Below are 14792 nucleotides of genomic sequence, written 5' to 3'. Positions count from 1 at the left end.
CATTTGAATGTTGTTCCTTGTTCATGATTTAAAATCTTCTATAACTAAAGAAAAATGAAAGCTCTCAGAAGGCGGCTTTAGGTGTCTAAATTACTTTGGTATTCCGCAAAGGGGAGAGAAGTACCTGGTACACAATTTGCAGAATGCATTCAGATCACACTGACTTCTTGAAATAAATCTGAATTTGGATTTTAATCCGATCAACACAGCCTACTATTCTCCTGAACTCATTTCCCCCATAGCCTGATAAGGTTGTTGTCCTCTCCACATTGGCCCCAGCAGGAGACTACTCACCTCAAGATCTCCAAAGCCTGCTACATGAGGTTAGCAACATCTTCGAATCCTGCAATGAATTAACTCTCTACTCCACTGGGACCCGGGTCTGACCCCAGAGAGTCAGCCAGAGAGTACCAGGGACGGCGTTCAGAAAACGAGAGGCATTTAATCACCAAACTTACTGAATGAAAGCACTGTTGTTTTTCTTTTTTGAACATATAAAGTAAATACTCAAGCAGATGGGAAACAGAACATGATAGTAGTGTCCTTATCATCATTAACAACTTGGATCAAGAACAGGCGCTAAGCACAGACTCAAGCAGTGATGAAAGCTGGGACAAAGAAGGGCATCAAAGGGATCTTGAGGGCGAAGGTGGCCCTTCCCCTCCTAATCACATGCCCATCTCCTCTGACTGCAGCTTCTGTCTCAGCCCTTCTCCCAGCAGAGCTATAAATTCTGGTCAACTCCTCAATCCCCACACATCCACTCCTGCTCTCCCTCCTCCAGGTGACCCCAGCCATGAGGACCCTTGCCATCCTTGCTGCCATTCTCCTGGTGGCCCTGCAGGTCCAGGCTGAGTCACTCCAGACCAGCTCTGAAGAGGCTGTAACCCAGTACCAGCCTGAGGCAGACGACAAGGACGTTACAGTCTCCTTTGCAGGAAATGGACTCTCTGCTTTCATGGCCTCGGGTAGGAGACATCAATCTTGCAGATTTTCAGAATCTAGAAAGAAAGGACTGGAGGAGACGGGTGCTGGGGTCAAGTGTGGAAAGGTCTACCTCGCCGGAGCGACTTGACTTAATATTCCTGGACCTCGATTTTCTCATCTATAAATTAAATAATGAAAACCAAATACATTTAAAAGACTTTCTTTCTTCAAAGACGTAGTTCCAAGATATTTCTGTGACATTTGCTACTTTTAGGATAGAAAGAGCTACACTGACTAGCTCTTTGTGGGTCTAAATGGGTAGACTTGGTTATAGAGAGAATATTTTATTTCATCCATTGGAGAAGACTTTAGAACCTAGAGAGGAACCTATGGGTGTGTTTTGATGTAGGCCAATAAGATCGATTAAATCCTTCTACAATACATACTTAGATCCAAACATCGTGTCTCATACACATACACAATTATTATTTGTCAATTAAGTAAATAAGTAAAATGTTAATAAAAAAAGAGAATGAGGAATTTGAACTTGGAAGGTCTTCAAAGACTCCTGGAGCACCGAAGTATTTGAGCCCATGACATGAGCATGCACAATACAGCATCTCAGAGACTGACCCAGTTGCATCAGGGGTCCTATTAGGCCATGGAGGTCACACATGGGGGTCAAGATGAGAGGTATGGATGAGGCAGAAGGAAGAGTAGGTAACCCCGAGGTTGAGAGGTAGATTGTTGGATCAGAGAGCAGGTAATAAACACGTACTGGATAGAGTCAGATGGGGAAAAACTATGATCTTGCATGACTAACACATAGCTAGTAAGATTTCTTGTCATTTACGTCAAAGACATGAATTTTTCTCCATCCTCACACGACAGGTTCTGTCTCTGATTTAGACTATAGCAGTTAGTCTGGCTCTGCCTGTCCTTTCTCCCCCGCCCCTCACTGTGCTGACCCTCTCTTCTTTCCACAGGTTCTCAGGCGAGAGCCGTCTGCTATTGCCGAACTGGCTGTTGTGATTACCCCGAGTCCCACATCGGGAGGTGCACCCAGGGTGGCCGCAGCTACAGGCTCTGCTGTCGCTGAGCTTCCTAGATAGAAACCAAAGCAGTGCAAGACTCCATCCAAGGTCCTGGAAAAGAAAAACATTTCACTCTGTGTACCTTGTGTCTTTCTAAATTTCTCACTCCAAAATAAAGTTCAAGCATTAAACTTAGTGTGTTTGACCTTTTTAATTTTCTTTCCTTTTTCTTCTTGCTTTTTATATGGTGGTTTGTATGGTTTCTTTGTATAGAGAATTCTGAGCCACATCAAGTTAACTGGCCTTTGCACTCCAATGACGCACAATTTGAGCGTCACAGAGCAATAACAAAATAGCAGAAATGAATATAATTGGGTTTGTTGTTTGAGACAGTGTCTCACGGTGCCACCGAAGCTGGAATACAGTGGTGCAATCTCGGGTCACTGCAGTCTTCACCTCCTGTGTTCAAGTTAACCTCCAACCTCAGCCTCTTGAGTAGCTGGGACTACAGGCATGTGCCACCACACCCTGCTAACGTTTTGTATTTTTTGTAGAGTCAGGGTTTCACCACGTTGCCAGGTTGGTAGTGAACTCCTGAGCTTAAGGGATATGCCCTCCTCAAAGTGCTCGGATTTCATGCTTGAGCCACTGTGCCTAGCAAGATAGTGTTAATTGGAATAGTTTGAACTTTAAAAATTCAGTGCATTCCTAATGATACCCCAGAAATAGATGTTACTATGATGAGAGGCAAAAAGTGGTTGTTGGCTCAACAGAAAGATAGATATAATGGGCTAGGTTTACTTGTCCTTTAATTTAAAAAAGTGATCTAGATCTCCTGACCTCATGATTCGCCCGCCTTGGCCTCCGAAAGTGCTGGGATTACAAGCATGAGCCACCGCGTCGGGCCATGTTCATCTATTCTTTAAGGTGTTAGATGTGTTTAGAAACAATCAGGCATGATAAATGTATTGCATCAATGTAGATGAAGATAATTCAAATAACTACCTTTGTATCCACATTTAATACTCAAGAACTGGTTTAAACTTAGTGTAAATAGAGGTGATATTTTTCTCTGTGCACAGAAGTCCTTCCAGTATTAAAGAACCTACCAAGCTAGTGCAGGCTGGTGCTGCCTTTCCCTGCCTGATGGTCCTTGGTAAGAGCTCTCCATGTCACTGGGAGACAGATGGTAGGGGCTGGTTCTCTGCCTCGGCACCCCTTCTGAGCAGACTCTCTTCCACTCTTGCCGTCACACCTGGTCCTGGAACTGTAGGGCCAGCAAGAGAGTATGATAGAGGAGGGCAAGCATTCTCACGCACCACCCAAGAGACGAGGCGTCCTGGGAGCAGGAGCCAGAATGGGGAGTGGAGAGACCACAGATGCTATATTTAAATCTGTCTTTTGGGAAGATACTGTCACTGTACAAAGTTTGTGAACTTAGGTCAGGTTGGCGTGTAGGGTGAAAGGGAAGGATTTTCCAAGTCCCACCCGGTTGCCTAAAAGTCATTGTGATGTTCCTCTATTTAAATGCTTTACTCACAGCCAAAATTGACTAATTGTTTGGTCTCTGTGCTTTCTTTTTGATGTGTTCTGTGTGTGTGCGTGTGTGTGTGTCTTTGACACGGAGTCTTCCTCTGTCCTCCTGGCTAGAGTGTAGTGGCACAATCTTGGCTCACTGCAACCTCTGCCTCCCAGGTTCAAGTGATTCTCCTCCCTCAGCCTACCGAGTAGCTAGGATTACAGGCACTTCCCACTGTGCCTGGCTAATTTTTGTATTTTTAGTAGAGATGGGGTTTCACCATGTTGGCCCAGGCTAGTCTTGAACTCCTAACCTCAAAACATCTGCCCATCTTGGCCTCCCAATGTACTGGGATTACAGGCATGAGCACCTGGCCAATGGGTTCTATTTTTACAAGAATTTTAAAGGGTATCTCCTGTTTCCCATCAGCCTTTACGTAAATATCAACTACAATGTGGGCATTTGTTAGGGGCTCTGCCACTCGGTCCAGAACAGCTACAGTATAAACAACTCTAAGCTTCCCAGGCACACCTCTTCAATATCCCGTTTTCCCTTGAAGCTAAGACCCTGGTCTTATATTAGTGATCAGGGGATATGAATAACTTCCATGGAGTAGGATTTTAAGGTCATGGGGGAGAATACCCACTCTCTACTATCCTAGGCAAAACTTGCGATAAGAAACAAACTTAATGTTTCCTCAGGCCCAAAGCTATTAAATGGAACATCAAGTCTCTGGTCGAGAGGACAGCAGGTTACACAAACCAAGACAGACAGAAGATGTTCTTCTCCCTTCCTTCAGGCAATAGGAAGCTTTTATAACTGTTAATATAAGTTCTTGGCTCAGCATGGACCTAACCAAAAAAGTCTGATAAAAGGCACTTCATTTTCATTTTATGCATGTCTTGCATGTATCTTTCCATCCCACACATCTTCCTTCTTATGTCCCAACTCCAGCCAGTCTAACTGCACATCTTCCTGTTCTTTGCAGCAGAAAATTCAGATGACCGCACAAATCAAGTGTCTACCTAAACTGTATCTCTTAGTCAGTGTTCTCCAGAGAAACAGAACCAAAAGAATGTGTTTGTATAGAGGATTTGTTTTAAGTAAGTGCCTCATGTGACTAGGGAGCTTGCAAGTCAAAAATCTGCAGGATGGACTGGCAAGCGGAAGGCCCAGGGAAGAGTCAAAGTTGAAGTTTAAGTCCGAAGCCTGTCTGCTGGCAGAATTCCTTCTTGCTCCGGGAAGGTCAACCACTGCCTTAGGCAAGCCTTCAGCTGATTGGATGAGGACCACCTATATTATGCAGGACAATGTACTTCATGAAAGTCTACCAACTGAAATGTTAATCACGTCCAATCATACACCCTTACATAAATATCCAGAATAATGTTTGACCAAATCTCTGGGACACTGCAGACCAGCCAAGCTGACACATAAAATTAACCATCACACTGGACCTTCGGTTTTACTGAACAGTCTTCTAAGTCTCTGTATTTCAATCCTGTTCGAGTTCTTTAGAAGGACTTTAATAAAATCATTCTATCATATTCTATATCGTGTTTTTCACAGATGAAATGCTTGAAACTGTTTTATTTTAAGACAGAGTCTCACTCTGTCACCCAGGCTGGAGTACAGTGGTGTGATCTCAGCTGACTGCAACCTCCACCTCTCAGGTTCAAGTGATTCTGATACCTCAGCCTCCCAAGTCACTGGGACTACAGGCATATGCAACTATGCCCAGCTAACTTTTAGTATTTTTAGTAGTTACCATGTTGGCCAAGCTAGTATTGAATTCCCTACCTCAGGTGAGCCACCTGCCTTGGCCTCCCAAATTGCTGGGATTACAGGTTTGAGCCACCATGCCCAGCTTTGCTTCTGAAACTTTTGATACATCTTACATCTATGTGTAAATATAATCTGATAGTGGTCTTGCTTTATTTTGATAAACTTCTATAATTGTGTAATTGGCATTAGTATAACATGAGTATATCCTCCAAAAGTTTATGTTGAAACTTAATCCTCAATATTATACTATTAAAAGGTGGGGTCTTTAAGAGGTGATGGGGTCTTGAGGATGGTATGCCCCTGAATGGATTAACCCATTCATGAATTAATATGTTAATAGATTGTCACAAGAGTGAGTATGCTGTGAGTCTGTTGTAAAAGCCAGGTTTGCTGTCATGTGTCTATCCCATCATGTGATGCCCTGCACCACTGAGGACTGCAGAGATTTCTTTAGCAAGAAGGGCCTCATCAGATGCAGTCTCTAAACCTTGGTTTTCCCAGCCTTCACAATTGTAAGAAATACCTTTTTTTAATAAGTTACCCAGTCTTACATATTCAGTTATAGAAACAAAAAATAATAAGTCAGCTACCATCTTAGATCAAGGAAACATGGCAATACTGGTTAATATCCATTCATTGGCTCCATTGTATTAGGCACATACCACTTGCTTTCCCTACCACACATGAGGTACGAGAGAGGCAACTGTCTAGATTTGAGAGAGGAGGAAGTGGAGGCCTGGTACATCGTAACCTTTCCTTCAGTCTTAGGTGTACCTAGTGCTGCAGAGGAGACAAGAGCAAACGGAAAATGATGACCTTCTCAACATGCAAAGGAGCCAGTGACCAACCCTAAAAAGATGTCAGTGTTCCAGAATTCAAAACAGCAGTTTTTAGGAAATTCAGCAAACTCTGAGACGACACAGAAAAGTAATTCAGAAATTTATCATAAAAATTTAGTGAGGAGACCAAAATAGTTTTTAAAAAATCAAACAGAAATCCTGGAGCTGAGAAATACATTGCTTGGCAGAAAACTTTATCAGACTCTCAATAACAGAATAGATCAAGAAGAAAAAAGAATCAGTAAGCTCAAATGCAGGCGATTTGAAAATACAAAATCAGAGGAGAAAAAAGTGAAAAGGAAATGAAAAGAATGAAGAATACGTATCAGATATAGAAAAGACCCTGAAAGAGCAAATCTAAAAGTCACTGGCCTTCAAAAGGAGATGAGAGAGGGCAAGGGCTACAAAGTTTCAATAAATAACAATAGAAAGCTTTCCAAATATAAACAAAGTTATAAATATCTAGGTATAGGAAGGTCAAAGATTGTCAAACAGATTCAACACAAATAAGACTACCACAAGGCATACTGCAATCAAACTCTCAAAGACAAAGAGAGGATTCTGAAAGCAGTGAGAAGAAAGAAGGAAATAGCACATAAAGGGGCTCTAATTCCTCTGGCTACAAACTTCTCAGTGGAAATCCTACAGGCAAAGAAGGAGAGAGATGATATGCTCAAGGTGCTGCAGGCAGGGTGGGTTGTTGGGGGGACCTTCTCACCAAGATTACTATACCCAGCAAAGCTATCTTTCATATACTGAGTAGAGATAAAGGTCATCCCTGACAAACAAAAATGGAAAATTAATTACCAGGCTTGTATGTCTTATTACAAAATTATAAAAGGAAATTCTTCAGTCTGAAATAAAAGGAGGCCAACATGTGACAAGAAAACATCTGAAGTTACAAAACTAACAGGAAAAAGTGAGTATACAGATAATTTTAGAATATGCTAATACCATAATTGTGGTATGTAGATCTCTCACATCTCTAGTATGAAGACTTAAAGGCAAATTTGTTGAAAATAATAACTAAAACAATTTGTTAAGAGATAGGAAATACAAAAAGATGTACATTGAGACCAAAAAAGTCTAAATGTTGGGGAAGGGAGTTAAAGTAGAGAGTTTTAAAAGTTTTTCTCTCTTTGTTAGTTTCTTCTACTTCCTTTGTGGTCCACGTTAACGTGTCATTTGTTCAAAATAACTTCTCATAAAAATGTTGTAATCTTCATACTAACCACACAGCACAATCCTATAATGCATACACTTTTTTAAAAACAAAGAATTAAAGCACTACCAGAGAAAACCATTTAGCCACAAAGGAGGCAAGTAATAAAAGAAAGAAACAGAAGAGAGGAGTTATAAAACCACCAGAAAACAAATAATAAAACAGCGATAGTAAGTTCTTACCTAGTGATAATAACATCAAATATAAACTCAGTTCTTCAATGTATAGACATACAGTGCTGAATAGATTGAAAAACGAGATCCAGCTATATGCTCCCCACAATAAAATCACTTCATTTATAAAGACACATGTAGTTTGAAAGTGAAGGGATGAAGAAGGATATTCCATGAGAGCAACAGTAGCCATATTTATGTCAGACGAAATAGAATTCAAGCCAAAATTTAAAAAAGACGCAAAGAAGGTCATTATATAATGATAGTGGTAAATTTAGCCAAAGGATATAAAAATCCAAAGAGCATTCAAATGCAAATATTAAATGGATCTGAAGGGATAAGCTGCAACAAAATAATAGTAGAAAACATCAACACCTCACTTTCAGTGAAGAACAGAACATTCAAACAGAAAATTTAACAAAAACAAAAACATCCATCAGAGTTAAACTATACTCTGGCCCAAAGGGACCTAACTGACATTTACAGAATATTTCATCCAACTGATGCAGAATACACATTCTTCTTAGCACATGGAACATTCTCCAGAACAGATCATATGTTAGTCCACAAAACAACTCTCAACAAATTTTTAAGTCAAAATTAGATCAAGTGTGTCAAAATTATGTCAAGTATTATTCTGACCACAGTGGAATAAAATTTGAAATCGATAATAAGAGGAACCTTGGAAACTGTACAGACACATGGAATTAAACAACATGCTCCTGAATTACCAATGGGTCAATAAAAAAAAAATGAGAAGAAAATTTAAGGATTGCTTGAAAGAAATGAAATTAGAAACACAACATACCAAAACATATATTCGAGCCATAGCTACACTGGTAAAATGTTCCCAGGAGTTTGAGTGTGACAGAGATTGCAGCCTTCAAAGAAAGGAACAGCATTTCAAGTGGGTTATTCGTCATTCTTGACTAAAATATCTCAAGGGCCAGACACAGCTGTGACCACCAACAGCAACCACAAATGCCAGAGCCCAGGAGAAGGTAGCAGGTGTTCCCCATGTCCACCCCATGAGATTCTGAGGAGGTCTTAGCCCCAGACTGAGGCTCTGCCTGGAAGAGGCTCAGGGGTCTAGGCACCCCACTGAGAGACTGTGTGGCTGGGGAATGCAGTCCAGATCCCAGGAGGACATTGTGGGTCTGACAGAGACATGATCCCACCCCTCCCCTTGTTTAGATGGTGAAGGACACACAAAGGACTTCATATTGTGAAGACTAGAAGTCTTCCTTGGTTTCCAGTAACTGCCATTGCTTCAAAGTCCTGTGGTCCCTGAACTAACTTTCCATATATTTCCAAACTGTGGGCTGGGCCAGGCTGACTTCAGTCCGAGGCATCTGCATTTGGGAAGTACACCTGGCTCATTTCCCAGACCTGGGGTCGCCGCTAAAATTTCACTTTGTCACTGAGGTCTTCCCTCATTTCTCAATTCTAAACTGCAGGGGGTTTCCTGGGCAATCTCTGTCCCACTCGTTCTCTTTATTGCTAACTGTGGAACTGTAACCATCTCACATTGTGTACACTTCGCTCACTCTCTGTAACATTTCTCTCCCTACTCTAGAAGGGAAGTTGCATGTTCTGTGCATTGTTACACCACAGTGTCAAGATGACTGGCTGCCACATAGTAGGAGATCAATAAATTAATTATGATAAAATTAATTAATTACATCCAATATTACATAATGATATAAAATTGGGTTATTACTAAAATGTATAGGAAAAAATGAAACCTACAGAGGCAAAGCAGTCCATATATCAAGTTCCTGGGACAGTATTAAAAAAAAGCCAATTTAAAACATTGAAGGCTAAAATATAGAAAAATATCCTTGGGAAAATGTGGTTTCATGAAGCAACAGGAGTTTAGAAGACAGACACCATTTTGACTTTGAGCCAAGAAAAGACTTCACAGTGAAACATAGAGGTATTTTAGACATGGGTAGATTAAAGGAAGGGGTAGAGTCGACTGCTTGATGGAGAGAATAATTTCAGGGCAAGAAATATGCAGGGTCAGGTCGACCTCCGCTGAATTTAGAGGAATGGACATTGCCAGAGAGAAGGATGGAGTCGAATTCAGGCTGATGTGCTGAGAAGCATCCATCAGTCCAAGGGAAAGAAGCTGACGAGGATGGAGCATCCCTGCTCTGCTGTGTGGAAAAAGGCACACTGGGAGCACCACCTGTGGCTTCTGCTACTGCAGTCCGGGGTGGGGAACGATGCTGCAAACTCTAGGGACAGAGAAAGCAGGGAGAGGTGTGAGGGTCTCCAGACAACCAGGGTAACCTGCTCGCCTCAAGTGAGGCCCAGAACTGTTCGCAAACACTCAATGTTCACTGAGGACATACAAGAGATTTTCTACCTCGAACCACTCGTGTGGTGGAATCATAAATAAGGAATAAGTCAGACGCCTCATTCCTATAAATGCGATTGCCCAAGAGGACAGCAGCCCTGTCTCTGTGGGAGGGGAGGAGCCTAACTCCAACAAGCACAAATTAGCAAACACAGATGGCCCAATCACACTGGCCAGCTTCCCTCCTAAGGACCTCCACAACTATCCTGCCAGTTCCCCCAGGGCTTACATTCTCCTGCCTTTGGCCTGAGGAAAGTTGAGTCCAACGGCTCTTCCTATTACAGCGTTTTGACTCCTATTGCAACAGTCTTCAATAAACGCTTCCTTGACATTTCTTAAAAGTCTTGGTGAAATTTTTGTTTTACAAGAACAGTATAACCTTGTTTTTCTGTTTGTTCTGAAACCTGCTTACAAACAACAGCAGCGTGTAAGGGATTAGAAAAGTACTTGTTTCCTTTTCTGAAGTTCTGTATTTCTTCATTTGCCACTAAAAGCCAGATAACTCATAAAGAAACTGAGGGAAAGAGTTCGCTCTAATATTTCCTGGCAGACCACCCTCCCAACCTCTCAGTGCTTTCTGGATGATAGTGACACCCCCTCTCCTTTGCCCCAGCCCTCCACCCAATGGCCATCCACTAAATCCTTCCACCACCTGGAATTCCTCCAGCTTCTGAACATCAGCTATGAAGCTCCCCATGCCTGACCTCACCGGCTGTCCCTCCTTCCCTGTTGGTCAGTGAGAGCCCGATGCCCAGCCCGCACCCGGGACACCTGTCCTCTGCTCTCATACCCTGCCTCACGTCACCGTCCCTCCTTCTGGTTGGTCAGTGAGAGCCCGATGCCCACCCTGCACCTGGGACACCTGTCCTCCGCTCTCATACCCTGCCCTTGTGCCCTGCACCATCTTTGCCTCGGGTTCTCTGAGTTTGGTGTTTTTGACGTTTTTCAGGCATCTTAGTGGGGTCTTGAATTCAAATGTCAAACCATAACAAGCTGAGTTAACATTCTGACTCCTATATCTTGGAAATGAGGAAGAATTCTGGCTTCAGGAAATACTTGTTCCAAGGACTCAAAGCATGCATTACACGGCTGTCTTCACCTTTTCCACCCCCTCTTTCTTTCTCTTGATTTTACTTTCGGCTGCCTCCCCAGGTGACAGCCATGTGAATTGTGGTCATCTCTCTATGACCATTGTGGCTAATCTCCTGGAGAAAGTCCCTACTCGTTTCCCTGTTGTTCCAGCCAACCCTGAGTCCCATGCCCTCCTCTGAGTCTGTCACTGAGGGCAGAGGTTGGCACCACGCCTGGGTCCCATACTACCCCTGCTCTCCAAGGAAGAATTTAACCTGACAACAGTTGACAGGGGTCACTTGGTCCCTGGAAAAAGTCCACAAACCCATTCACCCACCACGATGGATTCTGTGTTACAGTTTGGAAATAAAGTGAGAAGATCCATCAATATTTTAGAGAGGCAAAAGTTTACATACAATAAGTGCACAAATCCAACTTCTCTCCCTGTTCCCCTGCTGCTTTGTAAAAGAACACCACAAAATTTAGAGGACTGAAACAGCACAATAAGGTCTGCACTAATACATTTGCAATGGGCCCCGGCTCCCTCCAGGGGTATCAGAGATGTTCTGCTGGTAGCTAAAGACCTCACGGCAGAGACCCTGGTGCACAGGTGGCAGGTGGCGCTGGCTCAGCTGGGAGCTCCAGCAAGACTGAAGGAAGGGACTGTATGACCTGCTGGGGTTGGATCCTGCTGCTTCATGAGAGAGGTGTTTTTTTTTTTTTTTTTGTGAGATAATTGTTAAACGATCCATAGCTAGAAGAATTTTAAGAACAGAAATTTTAAAACACTGCAAATCAGAATTTCTTCCCCTAGAAACCTGGTTGCTTTGCATTCTCCAGCGGGTCCTCGCAGGTGGGCTCAGTTCCTCTCCCTGTGCAACACTTGGGCTTCCTCCAAGCACGGCGCCTGGGGCTCCAAAGTCACCAGCGCTCTTAGTCTGTTTCAGCTGCTAGCGAAATAATGTCATAAACCGAGTCGCTCATAAAAACAGAAATGTGTTTCTCACTGACTGAGAAGTCCAAATCAAGGTGCCAGGAGATTTGGGCACTTTCTGACTCACAGATGGCAACTTCTCACCGTATTCTCATCTGGTGAGAGGGGAGAGGGAGCTCTTTGGGGCATCTTCTATAGGGACACTAACGCTACTCCTAAAGCCTGGGTCCTCCTGACCTTCTCACTTCCCAAAAGCTCTCACCTCTTAATACTATCAACTAACGGTTTAGGATTTCAACATATGAATTTCAGAGGGACAAAAATATTCAGGCTGTAGCACCATCCAATAGAGAGGAAGTGAAAGACACCAGTTCACTGGCCCGATCCCAGAAAAACAGCATGGCACTAAGCCAGGTGAATTCAACTGGTCCAGACGTTACCTGGTCTCAGTTCAACAGCAGACAAGTAAACCTCCTTTTTTGTGTAAGAGTCAATGATTTAGGGACATATTTTAAACAGCTCAAGGGAGTTATTCCCTCATAGTTTTTTGGTAAAATTGCTGCAGATGCCAACACCAGGCACATGAACAGCCTGTGAGAGGTGGCTGGGAAGGGTAGACAAAGGAGTTCCTGCCTCTCCCAGCTGGATCTGCAGGCCCGGGAGTCTCTGTGTGGCACAGGCAGCACCAGGACCCTCCCTGCAGGATGGTGGACAAAGGGCTGAGGGGAGGGACAGGGCGCTGCACTCTGAGGAGCTGGGAGGTGGGCAGCCCTCGTTAGAGCTCACCCCAATGCAGTCCCCGCCCTACCCCACGGTAACACACACGCTGTGTTCCATGACCTACCCTTCCCTACCAGGTCAAGACCATGTTGTCCCCAGGGCCCTGCCCAGGGTCCACACACCCTGCATCTGCTGGGGCCACCAGACACCTTCCGCATGTGTGACAACATCCTTGCTGCTCCTGGAAGCCTCTCTCCTCTCACACCCACACCTGCACCCCCACCCACAGCTTCTCCAGAATATTTCCTCCAGCCTGATGGTGTCAAGGCTCTTACTGAGAGTCAGCTCCAACGCAGCGCAGGCTTGCCTCAATATTCTCTGGAAATGCAAATGCACGTGTATGTGAGAAGTTTCAACCATGTCTACACTGGAAGTCTACACTTGCAGAAATCCATGGAAAACAGATTGGGGTCAGGGGTCATGGATGGCCACAGCCTCAGAACACAGTAGCCCAACCCAAGGGTTGTCAAGAAAAACAACAGCCTCACCAGAACCAGGGGACTCCAAGGAATCTGACCTTGACGGCGAGGTCACCACTAAGGCAGCGTCTCCTTACTGCGACAGGGTAGCAAGCTGGTCATCCCCAGGACACGGTGCTGGCCACTTCCAGTACCTGGGCCCCTGCATTGCTGCTCTCTTGGCCCATGCTTTGTTGAGTACCCTGCAGGTGACTTCATAGAAAGGTATTTTTCTGGGAACAACATTTGTGTTCGTGTAACTCCATTATACCCTCTAATGCAAGGAAGCCATAGGGCCTCAGTCACACCACGAGGCTGCCCTATAAGTTATGCAAAAATAATGGACTTGGGAGACCTGTGCGTAACGCCACCACACCCAAATCCAAACAGCTCTCTCAATAATAGCTCTCTCCCGTGTCACAGAGCAAATGCCTATGGATTGGAGTGTGTTGTGTGTGTAGGAAGCTGGTCCAGCTGTAACTTCTGCAGGATACTGATGTTCCCACAACCACCAGACCTTCCCCACATGCACACACACCCTCCAATTTTGCCTCTACATCCATATCCTCTGGGCCCTGCAGGCACCTGCTAATGTCCTAGAATCTAAAACCATCATCTGGGGCCCAGTTCCTCAAACAGCCGTAATTTCTTTCTATGCTGGGATGAGCCTAGTGCCGCCTTCCCCCAACAGTGAAATTGCTGGGCCTCCCACAGATGGAAGGGAGGGGAGAGCTACTGTAGTGCTGCCGGCCCAACTTTGTAAGGGGGGAGGGTTCTCCTTTCCCGGAATACTGCGTGAGCACTGCTAGGTCACCCTCTGATGACTGAGGACATCTCGAGGTGAAAACATACTGGAGCTACTGAGGAGCAAAAGAGAAACAGCCCTTGGCACAAACAGATTGCTCTTCAGTGAAAATGCTCTGGCCTCGATGGGGGGTAGTGTGGGATGAACCAGAGAAGGGCGGTGGGCAGAGATAAGATCCTCGGGACCACGGGTCATCACAGGTGATGGCTGTTACTTCTCACGAAGCTGCACGAGCCTGAGGGCTAATGAGGGGTAAATATACCCATCCTGTGTTGCAATTATTCACTGAAAGCTCATGCAGGAGTAACAGCCTTTATGGAATAGGGCTTGGACTTCAGCATTTGTGCTTAAATGAGTATGGGGGCTGGGGGGAGAGGGGAGAGAGGGAAGCAAACCATCTGAAGCTCCCTTATTGTCTTCCTATTCCTTTGATGACCTTCCTATTCCAGCTCTGCCACATATTGACTTGGTGCCTTGATGACTTCACGGGTCGTGTTACGGAACCCGATAAGGTTCCCTGTTTCTGGTCTGTCTATGTTTACCAATAACGGCGTGGACTAGCCTGTGTTATTTTCTATTCCATTTAGAGTAAGCTGGGACCACCTCTTATTTCCAAAGGTAGATCATACATTCCAGAATTTTCCTTTAGGAGAAGATTAGGAAATCAAGACCACTTATGCTTAGGAGAACCCTGTCCTCTTAGATAGATGAGGGTAGCTAAGTAATAGCTCCTGCATGGGGGTTCCAGGTGATAGAGTAATTTTTGTCTTCCCTTGAAAATGTGAGGAAAGCAGTGTGGGCAACTTTAATTCTTAATAAAGAAGCACAATTTGGTGATGGGCTGGGCCTGGTGGCTGACACCTGTAAACCCAGCACTTTGGGA

General features: G+C 44.3%; 1 protein-coding gene across 1 annotated transcript; it reads left to right on the top strand.

Annotated features, from left to right (window-relative positions):
* The first annotated feature begins 754 nt into the window (after nucleotides 1-754).
* DEFA5 (defensin alpha 5) lies at nucleotides 755-2156 on the top strand. The gene is made up of 2 exons (XM_002756780.6): nucleotides 755-968; nucleotides 1914-2156. Exons 1-2 carry the CDS (start codon nucleotides 797-799, stop codon nucleotides 2024-2026), a joined length of 285 nt encoding a protein of 94 aa, XP_002756826.1. The 5' UTR covers nucleotides 755-796; the 3' UTR covers nucleotides 2027-2156.
* The last annotated feature ends 12636 nt before the right edge of the window (nucleotides 2157-14792 follow it).

The sequence above is a fragment of the Callithrix jacchus genome, chromosome 13 (genome assembly GCF_049354715.1).
Source record: "Callithrix jacchus isolate 240 chromosome 13, calJac240_pri, whole genome shotgun sequence".
Taxonomy (NCBI): domain Eukaryota; kingdom Metazoa; phylum Chordata; class Mammalia; order Primates; family Cebidae; genus Callithrix; species Callithrix jacchus.
This window is presented reverse-complemented; position numbering and strand designations above follow the sequence as displayed.

Coding starts and splice junctions, on each gene's coding strand:
- DEFA5 (XM_002756780.6), top strand. CDS start 797: ATGAGGACCCTTGCCATCCTTGCTGCCATTCTCCTGGTGGCCCTGCAG. Junction 969..1,913: donor CTCTGCTTTCATGGCCTCGG/GTAGGAGACATC, acceptor TTCTTTCCACAG/GTTCTCAGGCGAGAGCCGTC.